The sequence below is a fragment of the Leptonotus elevatus genome, chromosome 1, assembly GCF_054856555.1.
Source record: "Leptonotus elevatus isolate MCC_2025b chromosome 1, RoL_Lele_1.0, whole genome shotgun sequence".
NCBI classification, from domain to species: Eukaryota; Metazoa; Chordata; class Actinopteri; order Syngnathiformes; family Syngnathidae; genus Leptonotus; species Leptonotus elevatus.
Genome location: NC_141239.1, coordinates 34,384,070 through 34,398,673, shown reverse-complemented (window position 1 = coordinate 34,398,673; position 14,604 = coordinate 34,384,070). Strand labels below are relative to the sequence as shown.

The window sequence follows — 14,604 nt, the reverse complement described above, 5'->3', positions numbered from 1 at the left end:
GATGTGTTAAAAATACCAAATTCCATTCAGAAGACTTCAGAATATAATGCAGAGACTCGTTCATGTATGTTGTTTTCACATACATACAAAGTACAAAAGTACAAAGTATTATTATTTTTTTATTCAATTAAAAGATGGAAATTTTTAGCATTTATGAACGCAAAGTGGGCCTTCACTTTAAGTTAGAAAGCTGTTTACCAAATATATTTAACATTTTTGAAAGTGTTTATGTCAGTTGATATTTCACTGTGGCAGAGTGGACTTGTTAAGCTTGACAACTAATCATATACTATGACGAAATCTAAGAAAGACAAGTGTAAATATTTACTCCAACTACAAAACTAACCACTGTTTCCGCAGAGAAAAAAAATGCTTGTAGTAAAATCGCTGAAAAGAACAGAGGCTTCCTGAAATGTATCCTCATGTTCTAACTGGTGTATGTATATTTTTATGTTTCATTTGTTTTTTTAATTCCATCGATTTGGCACTTCAATCATGTAATGTAATCTGTCTGGGTCGTTTTTCTGGAAGTCGATATCTGATGTTTCTATTTTCATTCGCCAGCATTTTTACAGTCTAACAATAAAAACTGTTCTGTTTGGTCTTCTTGTTGGTGAATCTGATGTTGATGTCCACAGAGTTTAACAAGATTCATAAAGTCATCATCTGTTTTCCAGGTACTTGAACCAGTGCCTTGACTCTAAAAAAATGTCCACAGTGCAAATCACTGAAAGGAGAGTCGTTCTTACCTAGTGGAATGTATGTATAGTATGCTTGTATCTTGGATCTTTCAATTCTGTTGCTGGGAAGTGAAGGTCGACAGCACTTTGGGACAAACATTACCACATTAATGCATATTTCATTGTTTAGAGGAGAACATTCGCTTTCCCTATCCAGCTTCTGTTCTTGAGGGAACTGCATGGAGCTGTATAATACCTAAATATTTACACAACTGCTTAAGCATTCCTCTTGTGATGTAGACGAGCACAAAAGTCTCCAGATGGGAGCTATGGAAACGTGGGTGTGCATTAATGCTTTAGAGATTTGCCATGCTACTAGAAAAGAGAGGCATTTTCTATCAGTTCAGCTTTATTCATTTCCGGTCGCATGTCTCAATGCGAAGATCAGGTGACTTTGTTGTCTTCTGTATCTCTCTACTCGATATTTTGGGGTATTTGGGGCCCAGTTAAAAATACAACTACAACGCTGATGTGCATTGAAAAAAAATGTTTTTGAGACCCTTTTTGGAATAACTGTCATTAGAAACGGATAAATAATTGGCCCCTCAAGTTGCAGTCCTCCAGCTAATCAATGTTCTTTAATGTTTCCATTTAGGTAACTCACCTTCTGAGGAATCAGAGGAGCATGACAAGGAGCCTCGAACTTTGACCTACCCAGCATATATTGCCAGCTTGTTGGACACAGGAGCCAAGCGGATGGCAGCCGGCGTCCGGATGGATTGCACCAGCCAGGGCCAGTGCCCTCGTTCCTGCCATCTCTGCCACATGAGCCCAAGGGCAGCTCAAGGGCGACAGCAATCCGAGCCTGTCCTATTGCAAATCACCAAGGCAGCACCCATCTATGAATTGGTGTCCAACAACGAGACGTATCAGGTGTGTTGAAGTTTGTCTTAGAGGTGCATGTCAATCCTCACCAATCAGAAAGTAGAATATGCCTTTATTAGAAGATCAACATTTAAACAGGTATTTTTGAGCCTTCGCTTTTTCCAAGTGACAATGTCTTCGTGTCTGGTGTTGTGCCCGTAGAGGGAAGAGCTTTTTGGAATACGCTTGCTGAGGTTGAGATTTAAATTATTAATGACTAGGTACATTAAACATGCATTGTGGTAGATGCTAAGCTCAGGGAGTTTTAGTATTCCATGGTGATGGAAAAACAGGCTAATGGGAGTGCTGTATTCACACCAGGGAAAAAAAATGTTCTTTTGCAGAAGTTGAAGTGGTTTATTTTGTTGTTGTGAAGCTAGGAAATGTGCTGTACCTTACACTAATGCAGATGGGGTTCAAATGTGCTGTACCTTACACTAAGGCAGATGGGGTTCAAATAAAGTTTCAATTAAGTCAAATTCCGAAGAATATAGCCTAATGGTAAATTACTTTTTTGTTTTGCTAGCTAGCCTAGTTTTTGTCAATTAGCGCAACATGACGAGTCATAGATTTTAATTTAATTTTAAATGTGTTCTTGCTCTTAGCACACAAGCTACCTGCGGTCTCTTCCATGGTTTCTACCCTTCGAAAAGTGGCTTGCTGGTATTTGCTAATTTGAATGTCAGCAATTAACTTGCCTTGGTCCTTGATTCTTGGTTGGCGGTTTGTCAGATAAAGGTGGCTTTTGTTGAGCTGCAAATTAGCTGTCAACCTCTGAGCGGTAGCCGTCCGTTCTTGCGTTGACTGGTTGTTAGCGTATTTAGCATATTTGGTGGAAAAGTGACAGTTGATGTTGTAGTCCTTCAAAATCACAACCGTTTCTTGGCAAATAAGGCAGACAGCCTTTGACTGAACGTCAGTGAAAAAGCATGTAATTAGTTGCACATTCTTTTAAATGCTCGGCTCTCACTGTCGACTCACTGTCGACTTTTTTTTTTCAGTAGTAGGAGAGTAATAACAGATTAGTACTGCTCTGCAAAATTACATTAATGTAACACTGCCTATTGCATCACCTGGTGGACAGCCAGACATTTCAGGACAACGCTAAAGGAATGTACGTAGTCATAATTACATGATTTGATTTTATAATTTCTGTACCAATCTTTGTTGCACCAGATTAAAAAGACCAACGAATGTGGGCCCGTGCGTCATAGTTTGACCACCCCTGCAATCATCAGTATGATTGCGATTATTAAACCCTCACATTTATTTGAGTGGTCATTCGGCTCTCAAAACCTCAGAAATATGTTACATAAACTTCCTATTTGAGTATCAGGGTTTACTCTGCTAACATCAGACCGTGCTGTGTTTTTGTGCACCGACATGTTTGACCACATCAATATTGTAGGTCAATGCTCTAGCAAAAGTGAATGTCAATATATCCTCCTGGGGTGTCAGCGATGCAGCAACTGGTATTGACAAAGGTTAACTGGAGGTTGTTGGTGTTGTGCAGGTAGAAGAATGAATGCATAAAAAGATGTTTGTATTGAATACAAAAAAGAAGGCCGTGGCATCATTATTAATCTTTCAAGGGTAGCTCTGCAAAGGGATTCCTTAATATATGTTTGATATTTAATGCTATATTCACACTACATGGCTCAAGTGACAATTAAAAAAAATATATCATTTGTGATGTTTGATATGAATGAACATGATTTTGAATTGAAAAAGCTCATTAAATAAATAATAGGACTGTTCTGCAGTTGTCTGGTAATTTCAAGGTTCGTGTCCTAAAATGTTATAATCAGAAGCATTTGAGTCGAGACACAAAATAATAAGTTCTCCTTTTTTTCTGTCATGCACACATATGTACAGGAAGTATAAGGAATTTGACCTCTTTTATGCCCAATACCTTTTCATCCACTCTATAGTTGATCAATACAAAAATAAAACTATAAGTTAAGTATGTTGCTGTCATATAGCGTTAATAACTAAGGATTAAAATGTGAAGTGTCAAATGTTATTGTTCATGGAATTTCAATAAATTATGATGTAATACATTACATTTTCAATTTGAATCCCACACATTGCATTCCTGTCAGCCGATTACAACTGCTGTAAATGCCTGGCCAGTTTTTTAAACTGTCAAAACAATTGCCATGGCAATAAAAAGAGACAAAATTAAAAAAATAAAGTAAAACGCAACAAAACATGACAGTATGTAACAAACCTTGAAAGTGACATATTGCTGGCGTCTGGCCCGAACCTCCTATGTCACAATTTTATAAATTTACTATTTTTTCACAAATATTTATACTATTGTTCAGTCTACATTTGGTCTGTAAAAAAGCCTTGAGAGAACAAAAAAAAGGGTGTCAAACCTTGATCAGAATGTGGGAAATGTGAGGGAACCCCTCAGAACATGACGGACCAGGAGGTAATGTAGCGTGGGGGAGTGCAGGCCGAACTATTTGTGCACCTTTTTAGCCTCTGGGACTCAGCAGCAGTCCTGGTCCCTCGGCCCTTCACGGACTCCATGATAGGCCATGAGAAAACTTTGTAGCACTTGACAACGTACATAGATAAACTTGACTAAAATCCCACGCTGCACTACGGAAACATCGTGTCAAAGTAGTGTTACGAGTATGTTGGCTAACCAGCACATGAATATCGAAATACTTACAAGAATGTCTACTGTATCAAAGTTAAGACTGTTAATATTTAGAAATGTATCTGTATCTCATCTCTTCATCATACCCAACAATATATTTAGATTTTAGATTTTATAAACGGTTTTAAATTGAACTTGCCAAGCCTCCTTCTGTTTACACAGTTGTTATTGTCGTCCTTGTCTCTGCCTTTTCACAGGCTCTTCAAGAGGCAATGATGAGCATGCTGTGGTGTTCAGGGAGGGGTGACGTGATTGATGACTGGTGTCGGTGTGATTCGAGTGCCTTTGGAGCCGATGGACTCCCAACTTGTGCACCTCTTCCACAACCAATGTATGCAACCCATACATGCTGTAGAAACAGTACTACTGTCAACTACATGTCATAGTACTATCACGTTACCAGACCAGCTTTTGATTTGAGTTTCTGTTCTTTTGTCGAGTTACTGTGTGTCACCAATAAGTCATACTTTTGTTTTTCTTTTTTTTTTCTTTCTTTTTTTCTTCTTTTTTTTAATTTATTATTATTTAAAAAAAAATGTAATACAAAAATTAAATTAAATAAAAATACTTTTGTTTTTCTACTCTTGTTTCCAGGCTGAAATTGTCTTACACTTATGAGCCGAGTAGCTCATTGCTCATCATGGAATGGAACCACACCGAGCCGCCAATTGGTGTGCGGATCATTGATTATCTCATCAGCCAGGAGAAGGTGACTGAGAGGACTGACCACTCCAAAATTGAGACAGGTATTTTCACTTAGAGTAACTCACATCTTAATACCTACTCAGTTCCAGATTCTGCAGACTAGCAATTAAAGTTTTAAAGTGGAATTAAGTTCAACCTTTTTGAAATATGTTGGACGTGCCCCAACTAGTCTAAAAATGACATCCTGATTAATATTGTGTTCACGGAATAGCAATTAAACAGAGACATTCTTAACCCGTAGTTCTACATACAGTAAGTCTGCTAACCTGTTTCGGGTTTGTTTACATAATGAGAGCACAAGAGCAGTTCTGTGTGACTTTAATTGAATGTATTTCATGTATGCATGGGTGCCATTAGCTGATTAACTATACCTTATGTCTCCTTGTACTATTAGTTTTTTTTCTTTTATTATTGTCTGAGGACATTTTTTCTGATTAAAATCAAATCAGTTCACTGTAATAATTTATTTTCTAATTTATTGGACTAATGTACCACCAATGCACATAGCATCAAACATTTATTTTTGGTTTTATTTCATGTTTAATGTTTAATTCAAACAGACGCTTGCTTGCAGTGTTTTTTTGGCCATATTCTTTCGTCTTTAATTTTATTTCGGCCGAATGCCGAAAATGGCAAAAATAGCCATCGAAAATTTTCAGTGGCCGAATATTCGGTGCATCACTAATGTAAAGTAGTCTGCGAACAGCTTCTGTCACAGCATACATTTTCTATTGCCTCATACATTAAAGTCTAATCCTCTTGCAACAAAAGTGATCATATGTACAATGAAAATGACAAAATTATGCTCAAAGTACCAACATTTTGAGTACATTGAGTTCACCAGCGCTTCACAGGTTGCTACTGGAACCTCTTCTACTCCTCCATGACATCATCGAGCTAAGTATGTGTTAGAGACATTACTGTACACTCCTCTTCTCCCTTTTCCGCTAGAGGCTGCCCTACTGCTCAATATGTTTTAGGTCTGGAAACATGCTTGGCCAATCCATAAACTTTACCTTCAGCTCCATGAGTAACATAGTCATTTTGAAAGTGTTTGGCGTTACATCATGTTGCAATAATGCCCTACTTCGGTATGCCACAGTACATGTTGGCATTCATGGATCCCTCAATAAAAATGCTAGGCCCAAACCATGACACGCCCACCTCCATGTAGACGAGACACACTTGTCTTTGGATTCCTCACCTAATTGCCAACACACACGCGTGGTACCATCTGAACGAAATATGTTTTTTTGGTGGTCTCAGACCACAGGACATGGTTGCATAATCCATATTTTAGTGCTAAAACGGTGGCAGGGGGAAAAAGGCACACAATTGAACTAGGGCAAACAACAAGGAGTAGCAATATTCCAGTGAACTCCGATCCCTCCAACATTTAAGAACTCCACTACTAAAAACGCACTGCAGGTGTATCCCGAAGGCTCCGCGCCCCTAAACCAGACCAGGGGCCTAGAAACAACAACCACAGAAACGCCGTATAATGACAGAGTCAGAGTGCAATGTAAACATATTCTTATTTATCAAAAATGTATCTATTAGGTTAAATGGCATATCAAAAACAATGTTTGACAAGTATTTTCAATGATTCATATTACGCATGAACATACAGTAACTCATATGAAATGGAAGTACTATAGTCCCCTTGCTCACCGTACCACTCCCCTTTTCCAGATTCCACTCTTTTGGGAGGACCATCCAAGGTTTTGAAATCAGTAACAATTTCCCCCCAATAATGTCGGGAGAGGGCCTGGCTCGTCATCTCTATTCAAGTTCATCTGAATTAGTTTGACTCGGTTGAAGTTATTGTTTTCTTCCACATCAAACTCAAGCATAAGTGGACCTTGGTCATGCTTTAACACAAAAAGGCCTTCCTAAATTATTCCCACAAATCTGAAAGTACAGAATTGTCCAAAATTGATCATTTGAACTCAAGGAACCTAAAGCATCTTTAACAACTCCAAACTTCTTATTACATGAAGTAATATGTATATCTCATGAGTTTGTCCATAATGTGCATCATGTACTGCAGTGATTCACATGGACATGGCACTTTGGAATGGAATTAATGAGAATTTTGGCAATTATGATTTCATTAAAAGTGCATGTCGCAACATTGACGCAAATTGGAGTGTTAAAATAAACGTATTTTTCTTTCACACATGTTTTGTATAATGGACAGGAGGCACACACTACTGTGGTCTAATGGCTGTTGTCCCCTATTTTCCTGTAGAGTGAAATAATGATCCGGTGTTCGGGACCAAATCTTAAAGCTTTCTCCCTGAGCGTGAAGTCAGGCGCGTGCACGCTCTCTCTCGCTCCGTGGAAGCGCTGGGAAGGCGGAAGTGTTTGGGAGTGTTTCTATGAATCTGTGGGAAAAGACAAGCGTGTGCCAAAATAATAACAAACCATTAATGCAGTGCGACCCTTCATCTCCCAGTTGCTCCTTTTGTCCGACCATCGGCCCGAAAGTTTGGCGACATGCAACGGGAGTCGTCCACGAAGGTGACTCTGACCGAGGGAAAAATCTCCCCTGCGTCCCCCGACCACGGTCAGAATACCGAACAGGAAAGGATAACACTGTCTAGTGTGACAATAAAGGCAAAATTGAAGTCGCACAAGCATCGCAGGCGGACATGGATCAATAATGGAGCAGCGTTAATATTGGAGTAGGTGGAAAAACCTAAGACGATGAAACGAGACCCACGGCTTGCTTTCTCCTTGCTAAAAAGGCAAGACCTCGTCACGAAAATGTGATAGGATCTATTTATGATAAGCAATGCACAATAAAACTACCACTAACGTACGTCTTGGCACTCAGGGCTGGCTTCCATGCCGCTTTTTGCCAGAGGGGTCGCAAATCTATAAAAACTCTGTATCTTGCGACATGGACCTTTAATATGCTTCTTATTGATTTGAGTCCTTATCGATTCTTTCATTGATTCTCATTGGGTTATCAACATCATGATATCATCATGCATATACTTTATGTTTCTGCTGATTCCTTTCTATTGCAAGAAACTAAAGCTTTAAGTGTTGCCAGTAACCCCGCTATCATCTTTTTGTGTAAAATATCACATACGTTTTAGAGTGCTTTGGCCTTGACACTGTGTTGGATAAGTTGTAACCAAAGTACACTTCTTGCATGTGATACCGTCACCTATTTGCAACATAAGAGGAATCCATTTTAAAATTATCCAATTTATTAATTCCAATTTATAAATTTAGAGTACTAGAACAGGCACAAATGTAAAATTAGAATGCAGGCCATACATCTGTAGATTCTCCTGTTTCCTGCCATACAACAGAATAAGAAATACTACCAAGTCAACTATAACAACTGTTCAATTAAACAGGCCAGATTTCACATTGGATAATTACATTTAGAGATAAAATGAGAAAAATCATCATTATTTTTGTTTGGTGGCGTGATGGGAAATTGTTGTAATGTAAAATGGGTGACTTAAAACATTGGTTGTCAACCCTATCCAGCCTGTTTTCTGTGTCTCCCACAGCCAACACAGATGTTTCAAACCATCAGCTAATCAGCCAGCTCTGCATGAAGCCTGATAATGATCCTCAGCTGTGGTGTCTATAGGAGACATGGAAAACAGGCTGGATGGGGTAGTGAGGGCTGAGAACCAGTGGCTTAAAATACTGTACAGTGCTGTAGTTTTGAAGGACTCCACAAGATGGTAGTCAATAGTAACAATTTTAAGCATTCATAGTACTTTTACTTTGACTAAAGCCATTTTATTATTTCTTTTGACTTGGCTGAAGATAGTCGGCAGTATGGCTTTCATATCTGAAATGTGTATTCCGTCATACTGCAAGTACAACATTGTCAACTGAATGCACAGATTCAGGAATGGGTGTTTTGATGTCAGTTGAACTTTTGTGTAAACATTTTTTCTGCTTCTCTTTACATGTCTATTGATCTGAGCTACTAGCATTCATTGCATTATGCATTGAGCGCTCAACTTGGCTCTCCTGTAGGAGATGATTGATTACTTTTGGTGAACACACCCTGATGTGAACGTGGAGGCAAAGGTGGTTGGTCGTGGACGTTCTGAGAGAGGGGAGCGAGGGGTTGAACAGACCACCAAGGATTGGGCTGATAGACAGAGCAAAGAAATCAAAGACAGGCACAAGATTGAAAAGGCCTGAAAGCAGACTGAACAGTGTGGTTTTGATTTCAGCTGACTGTCTTTCATCTCAGAAAATCTGACTTACATGAACCGATGGACATTTCGCCACAAGTTCTTCGCTGTGCTTCATTCTTCCGGGTTTTTCTGCTCCCCTCAAGCTTCCTCTAATCTCCCATTCCTCCTGTCCCATTGATTTGTTCCTATTGCTGGCTTGTTTGTGCACTGTTTTTGTTTTACTTTGCCGTCATTCTAACTTATTTTCTTTCTTTTTTTGCTTACCACATGGTCACAAATCCATTTTTCCCACCCGCTTACCTTCGATTGTCTTCATTAAGCATAAACAGTAGGGTAAAACAACAATACAATATGCGACCAGTCATCAGTCAAAACTGAATCCATAACTTTGACTGTATTTAAGCAGACAGTTTAATAGAGTAATAAAATGGGACTAATGATTAATGCATTTGAATATCTATCAACCAACTTTAATGGGACTTTAATATGAATGTTCTAGTCAAGTGACAAGGAAAATCAATCACAGTGACCATATAATTTCAGCTGCCTCGTGTCTTTGGATACCGTCACTCTGGTACTTTGGACTGGAATGAGCTTTATGAGTTTGTTCTGCTGGTGAAATTAATATGCTTCCTAAAACTGCTATATTTTTATTTGTTTTAAAAACAGAGATCTGGGAATACTACTGAAGCCTTAAGACAACGAAAAGAACATAGTGTTACAGTATATTTAAGCCAAATGTCAAATTGTGATGTATGTATTTATTTGTATTTTCCATGTGTGCCCTTGATAACACAGCCATTTGCGGAGATGAAGGTCCCGAGATAGATGAGATTGAGGCCTCATCAAAAACAGATGTCAGAGTAGAAACTTCTACTAAAAGTCAAAAAATTGCACTTCTGTATTTATCTGCAATGTGTATGGATTCCTACTATTAAAGGAAAACTTCAGCCACGATGGCCCATCATTATGTATTTTTTTTCATCAGGAAATATTAGCTTGCATTTTCAATGTAATCAGTTTGTTTAGGAAAAATCGATAAATATCTAACTAATAAAAAAGCACACCTTCGTAATAGCCAGTATAGGCACGCCCCCTACCTCTTCCAATGTTTTGGTACACGTCACATCGGGGACCGGACGTAATCGTATGTTCAAAATCATCGAACATATATATCGTTAATAATGTCCAAAAACAGCGATCAATCTGCACCAATATTTAAGTGGACATTTCCACTTATTGCCACTTCAACCTCTGAAGCCTTTATTAGCTTCGCAATGTCTGATTTATAAAATAATTAGGTAATGAGCAGCTTACTTTAGATACAGGTTCTCTCATGCCAGATTTGCTTTCTGTAATAAGCTCCCAAAACATGAACACAATGCGTTCCGAGTGGATTTTTGGAAGCTAAATTGTTCAAAGGTCATTAAATTTCAATCAAAACGGTTAGCTTGACCTACCCACCACCATGCCCACCTCCAGCGTGAAGGCTCGCACCGCTCATCCGAAAACAGCCAGGCTCGTCTGGAATGATGGCCTCCTCGTTTAAGTGCTGGTGGTCCGATTTATTTTTTATTTTTTTTCAACATCCACCCACACGTACATTTTCTTACGGCGCGTGCGGGTGTGCTGGATTTTTTTTAAGTCTTACTTTTCGACAGAACAACCTCCGTGGGTGGTCGTGCAGGTCGCCAGCCGATAGTTGACGCTCTCGAACCGGCCGCCGGCCACAGCGAGCGCTGCACGGCGTCGCCGAGCTGCTTTCCACTCCTCACACTTCTGGCTGGACTAAAGCCAGCATTTTAACCAGACGATTCCCAGCTCCTTGGCTTGCTGACCAGTCATCGGTGGCAGGTGCGATGTCCAGGATACGGAGGCTCATGTCTGATCGGAAAGAAGCTCATCCTGCAAACGTTGTCTGTTTAGCGGCCGATCATTAACTGCTGCCTTGATAGTAGCCAAGGGGAGCTAGCTAGCTGGCTGCCTGCCTTGTCTGGATAGCTGTGTTTGTTTAGCAACGCAAGCTAGCTAGCAGCCTGCCCGGACGGAGTCTAACAAAACTTGCGTGGCTAAATGTCAAAAAAGGAAGACCAAAATCGATATGCACATTCCTTGTCCACGGCAACCTGTAAAAGTAAAAAAACAACAATCAGCACAATATTTTCGTATGTGCCGATGATTTTATATATTTGCAGGTTTGGGTGGACAAAAGTAGGAATGTGTGTATGCGAAGGCAGGCCAAGCCCAAAAGTGGGTGGGGCAAAATGTGTGAAATGAAGTCATCTAAAACATATTAAATCACTAGAGTTTTTTTTTTAGGAGGGTGAATTTTAGTGCTGACATCATTTTTACATAGAGGCATTTCATATAAGTGCCCATTTTTATCTCAATCAAGTGTCCCTTTAATATCCAGTCTTTAAATGAGAAGATGATCATTTTAGTAACAGGACTCAGCTATATCTGGAGCTGATGATTGCTTGTTGTTGTGCATAAATGTCTGCCTTAGCAAGCTTCAGGCACATATGGTGAGATCAAAGTGTAAGTGCATGCTCACAAGCTCGCATATGCATAGTAACCTGGTGGATGTCTACTTTAAGTCAAGTCAGAGTGGCACTTGACTTACCCAGTTTTCCTAACACCGTTGATTGACCAGTGAGCCGAGCCTTGCTTTAGGGTGAGAGGAACACAGATCACAATCAATTCATTCACATGCATACTCAGAATTACTTCACACTGCTGTGTTTGTAAAGCTGGAATTTAATGTCAAGTAGGCTTTTATTTTTCTTGTGTGTAATTATAACTATCAAATAATCACCAGATGTGCTGTCTGTCAAACTACATTGTCGTTTATGTACGACATCCATTGTATTGTATCCATGCATCAACTGAGGAGTACATTTTTCATACAGATTTTTGGTATAGAATATTAAAATAACCTTTTAAATGTTTGTCTACAATACTGACATTGAAACTAATGGACTTGAACAAAAATAATGATAATATTGTCATTCATTTTTGAACGAAAGTTGTAGATTTAAGAAAAACTCAGATTTCATGGGTGCAAAAGTATGTGAACTTCTCACTTAATCAGACATTGCACCTCCTTTTGCAATGGACTTCATCCAAACACTTTCTTTAGTGATTTATCAGTCTTTCTTTCATCTAATTTGGGGAATTTTTTCCACTCTTCCTTGCCAAATGCAGCCAGTTGAGAGAGGTTGGATGGGCGTCTAGCATAAACTGCCCGCTTCAGGTCTCGCCACAGTATTTTAAAATAATTTAAGTCACTTGACTGGGCACATCCAGAATATGAATCTTGTTGTTCTTCAGCCATTCCTTGGTTGTATTGCTGGAACACTTTGGATTATTGTCATGTTGCATGATCCATCGTCTACCAGGCTTTAACTTCACCAAGAACGGCTTCAGGTTATGATCCAGGATTTCACAACATTCCTCGGAGTTCATGATTCCCTGCATTATGTGGAGTTGTCCAGGTCCTGAGGATGAAAAGCCAGCCCAGACTTTAACATTCTCACCCCCATGCTTCACTGTAGGGAGAAGTTTATTTTGCTGCTATGCAGTGTTCACTTTTCACCAAACATGACTGTTTTAGTTGTGACCAAACAGTTAAATTTTGGACTCATCTGTCCACAGAAGGGACTTCCAAAAAGCTTCAGTGTTGCCTAGATACTCGCTGTCAAAATTGAGATGCGCAGCTTTGACCTTTTTTGTGAGCAGAGGCTTGTACCTAGCAAGCCTTCCATGAAAGATTGATTGACTTTTCTTCTGATTGTCCAAGCATGCACGTGTCCCCGATGCAGCAAAAGAGGTCTGCAAATCCCTCGATGTGATGCACAGGTTGGCTTTCACCTGAATTATCATTTTTCTTGTGGTTCTTGCTGATATTTTAGAAGGTCGTCCACTTCTAGGTATGATAATAGTAATTTTTAGTGTTCTCTAGTTGCAGATGATCTGCTTCACAGTGGAATGATGAAGCTAATTTTTTTTAGATGACTTTATAGCTTTCCCCAGACAAATGTGCTGTCACTACTCACTTCCTGAGGCCCCCTGAGATTTATCTTCCTCTCAGCATGACTGACCTGTATGGGTTCACCTGGGTAAGACTTAAGTGATGTGGTTTTGTTTCTGTTTCAGTCACTGATGCACAATTTATTTGCTAAACCTCTCATTTCATGGTCCATTTCAGTGGTTAGTTTAGCCACCAATTTGTCCTACCTGATCCTACTTGACCGCTTGTTTTAAGCAATGCAGCTCAGGGTTCACTTACTTTTGCACCCACATGAATTGACCCAAAACTCTTTTTAATTAAGTTTTGACTACACAATTGATTATTTAAAAAAAAAAGAACAATGCATTAAAATGCTAAACCTACACCTGTTATTTCATATAAAATTTAATGGTTCAGATTGAACAACAAAATCAGGTTGAAACAGATGGAAGATCCAAATTGCTCAAGAGGTTCACAAACTTTTGAGCAGCATTGTGTGTGGGTGTGGGTGTGTGTGCGTGTGTGGGTGTGGGTGCGTGTGTGTGTGTATATATTATTGAACAATTTGGATCCAATTGTTTCAACCTGATTTTGTTGTTCAATCTGAACCATTACATTTCATATGAAATAACAGGTGTAGGTTTAGCATTTCAATGCATTGTTCTTATTTAAAAAAAAAAAAATCAAAAAGTAAATATATAATAATAATAATGTTAATAATAATAATATACTGTATATACTTTCTTAAAAGACAAAGTGGGTCTGAACAGGCGTCCATAGACAGCAATTCGGCTCCGGCCGAAAACAGGCCGGCCAATCAAATTTGTCTATTTGCGTGGCGCCGTCTTTGTGAGCAACGTCACTGTTCACTCTTCAAGTTTTTTCCGCAACAACGACATAAGTCATTCACTACTGTCTCTCTTCAGCTGGATGTTGGATTTTTACTCCGTCTCCGCAGAAAAATTAATGTCGCTTTTCTGACGTCACTCCGCAAAGCCGTGAGTGAGTCCGGATTTCCAGGCTAGTAGATTCCGACGGCCCTGACAATCAAACTCTGCCCCTTGATGCCCAATCCAAGCTCCCACTCTGTGGGCCTTTTGTCATAGATGAAGAGAAAAGGAAAGCAAAGTATTTGCAGCCAACACCAGATTCTCTCAACTCTCAACAAAAAATTGGAAAGTACTGATAAACCATGGCCAGAAACATCATCTTTTCCCTAGAGATTGCCAGTGCCTGTCTGAAATCAGACCTATTCCTTTGTTTTGCTTTTCAACAATATGTCTTCATTATTAAGCTAATAGTCCCGAGGGAGGATGCAGTGGAAGAGGTACAAAGAGGAAGAAGCTGCAATATTCCAACATGGCATTGGATGCAAAGAACCAAAAATAGAATCTCCAAGTGCATCTTGGCAAGGAGTGTTGGTGATGATTCATG

The 14,604-nt window shown here is 39.3% G+C and overlaps 1 protein-coding gene across 8 annotated transcripts in view; it reads left to right on the top strand.

Moving 5' to 3' along the window:
• Positions 1–14,604, top strand: part of astn1 (astrotactin 1) — a 309,454-nt gene that overhangs the window by 268,780 nt on the left and 26,070 nt on the right. For all 8 annotated transcript variants that reach the window (XM_086094600.1, XM_086094593.1, XM_086094620.1 and 5 more), the window contains 3 exons: positions 1,336–1,613; positions 4,473–4,606; positions 4,870–5,021. In XM_086094600.1, coding sequence (XP_085950726.1) covers positions 1,336–1,613; positions 4,473–4,606; positions 4,870–5,021 — 564 coding nt within the window. The remainder of the gene's footprint in view (positions 1–1,335; positions 1,614–4,472; positions 4,607–4,869; positions 5,022–14,604) is intronic.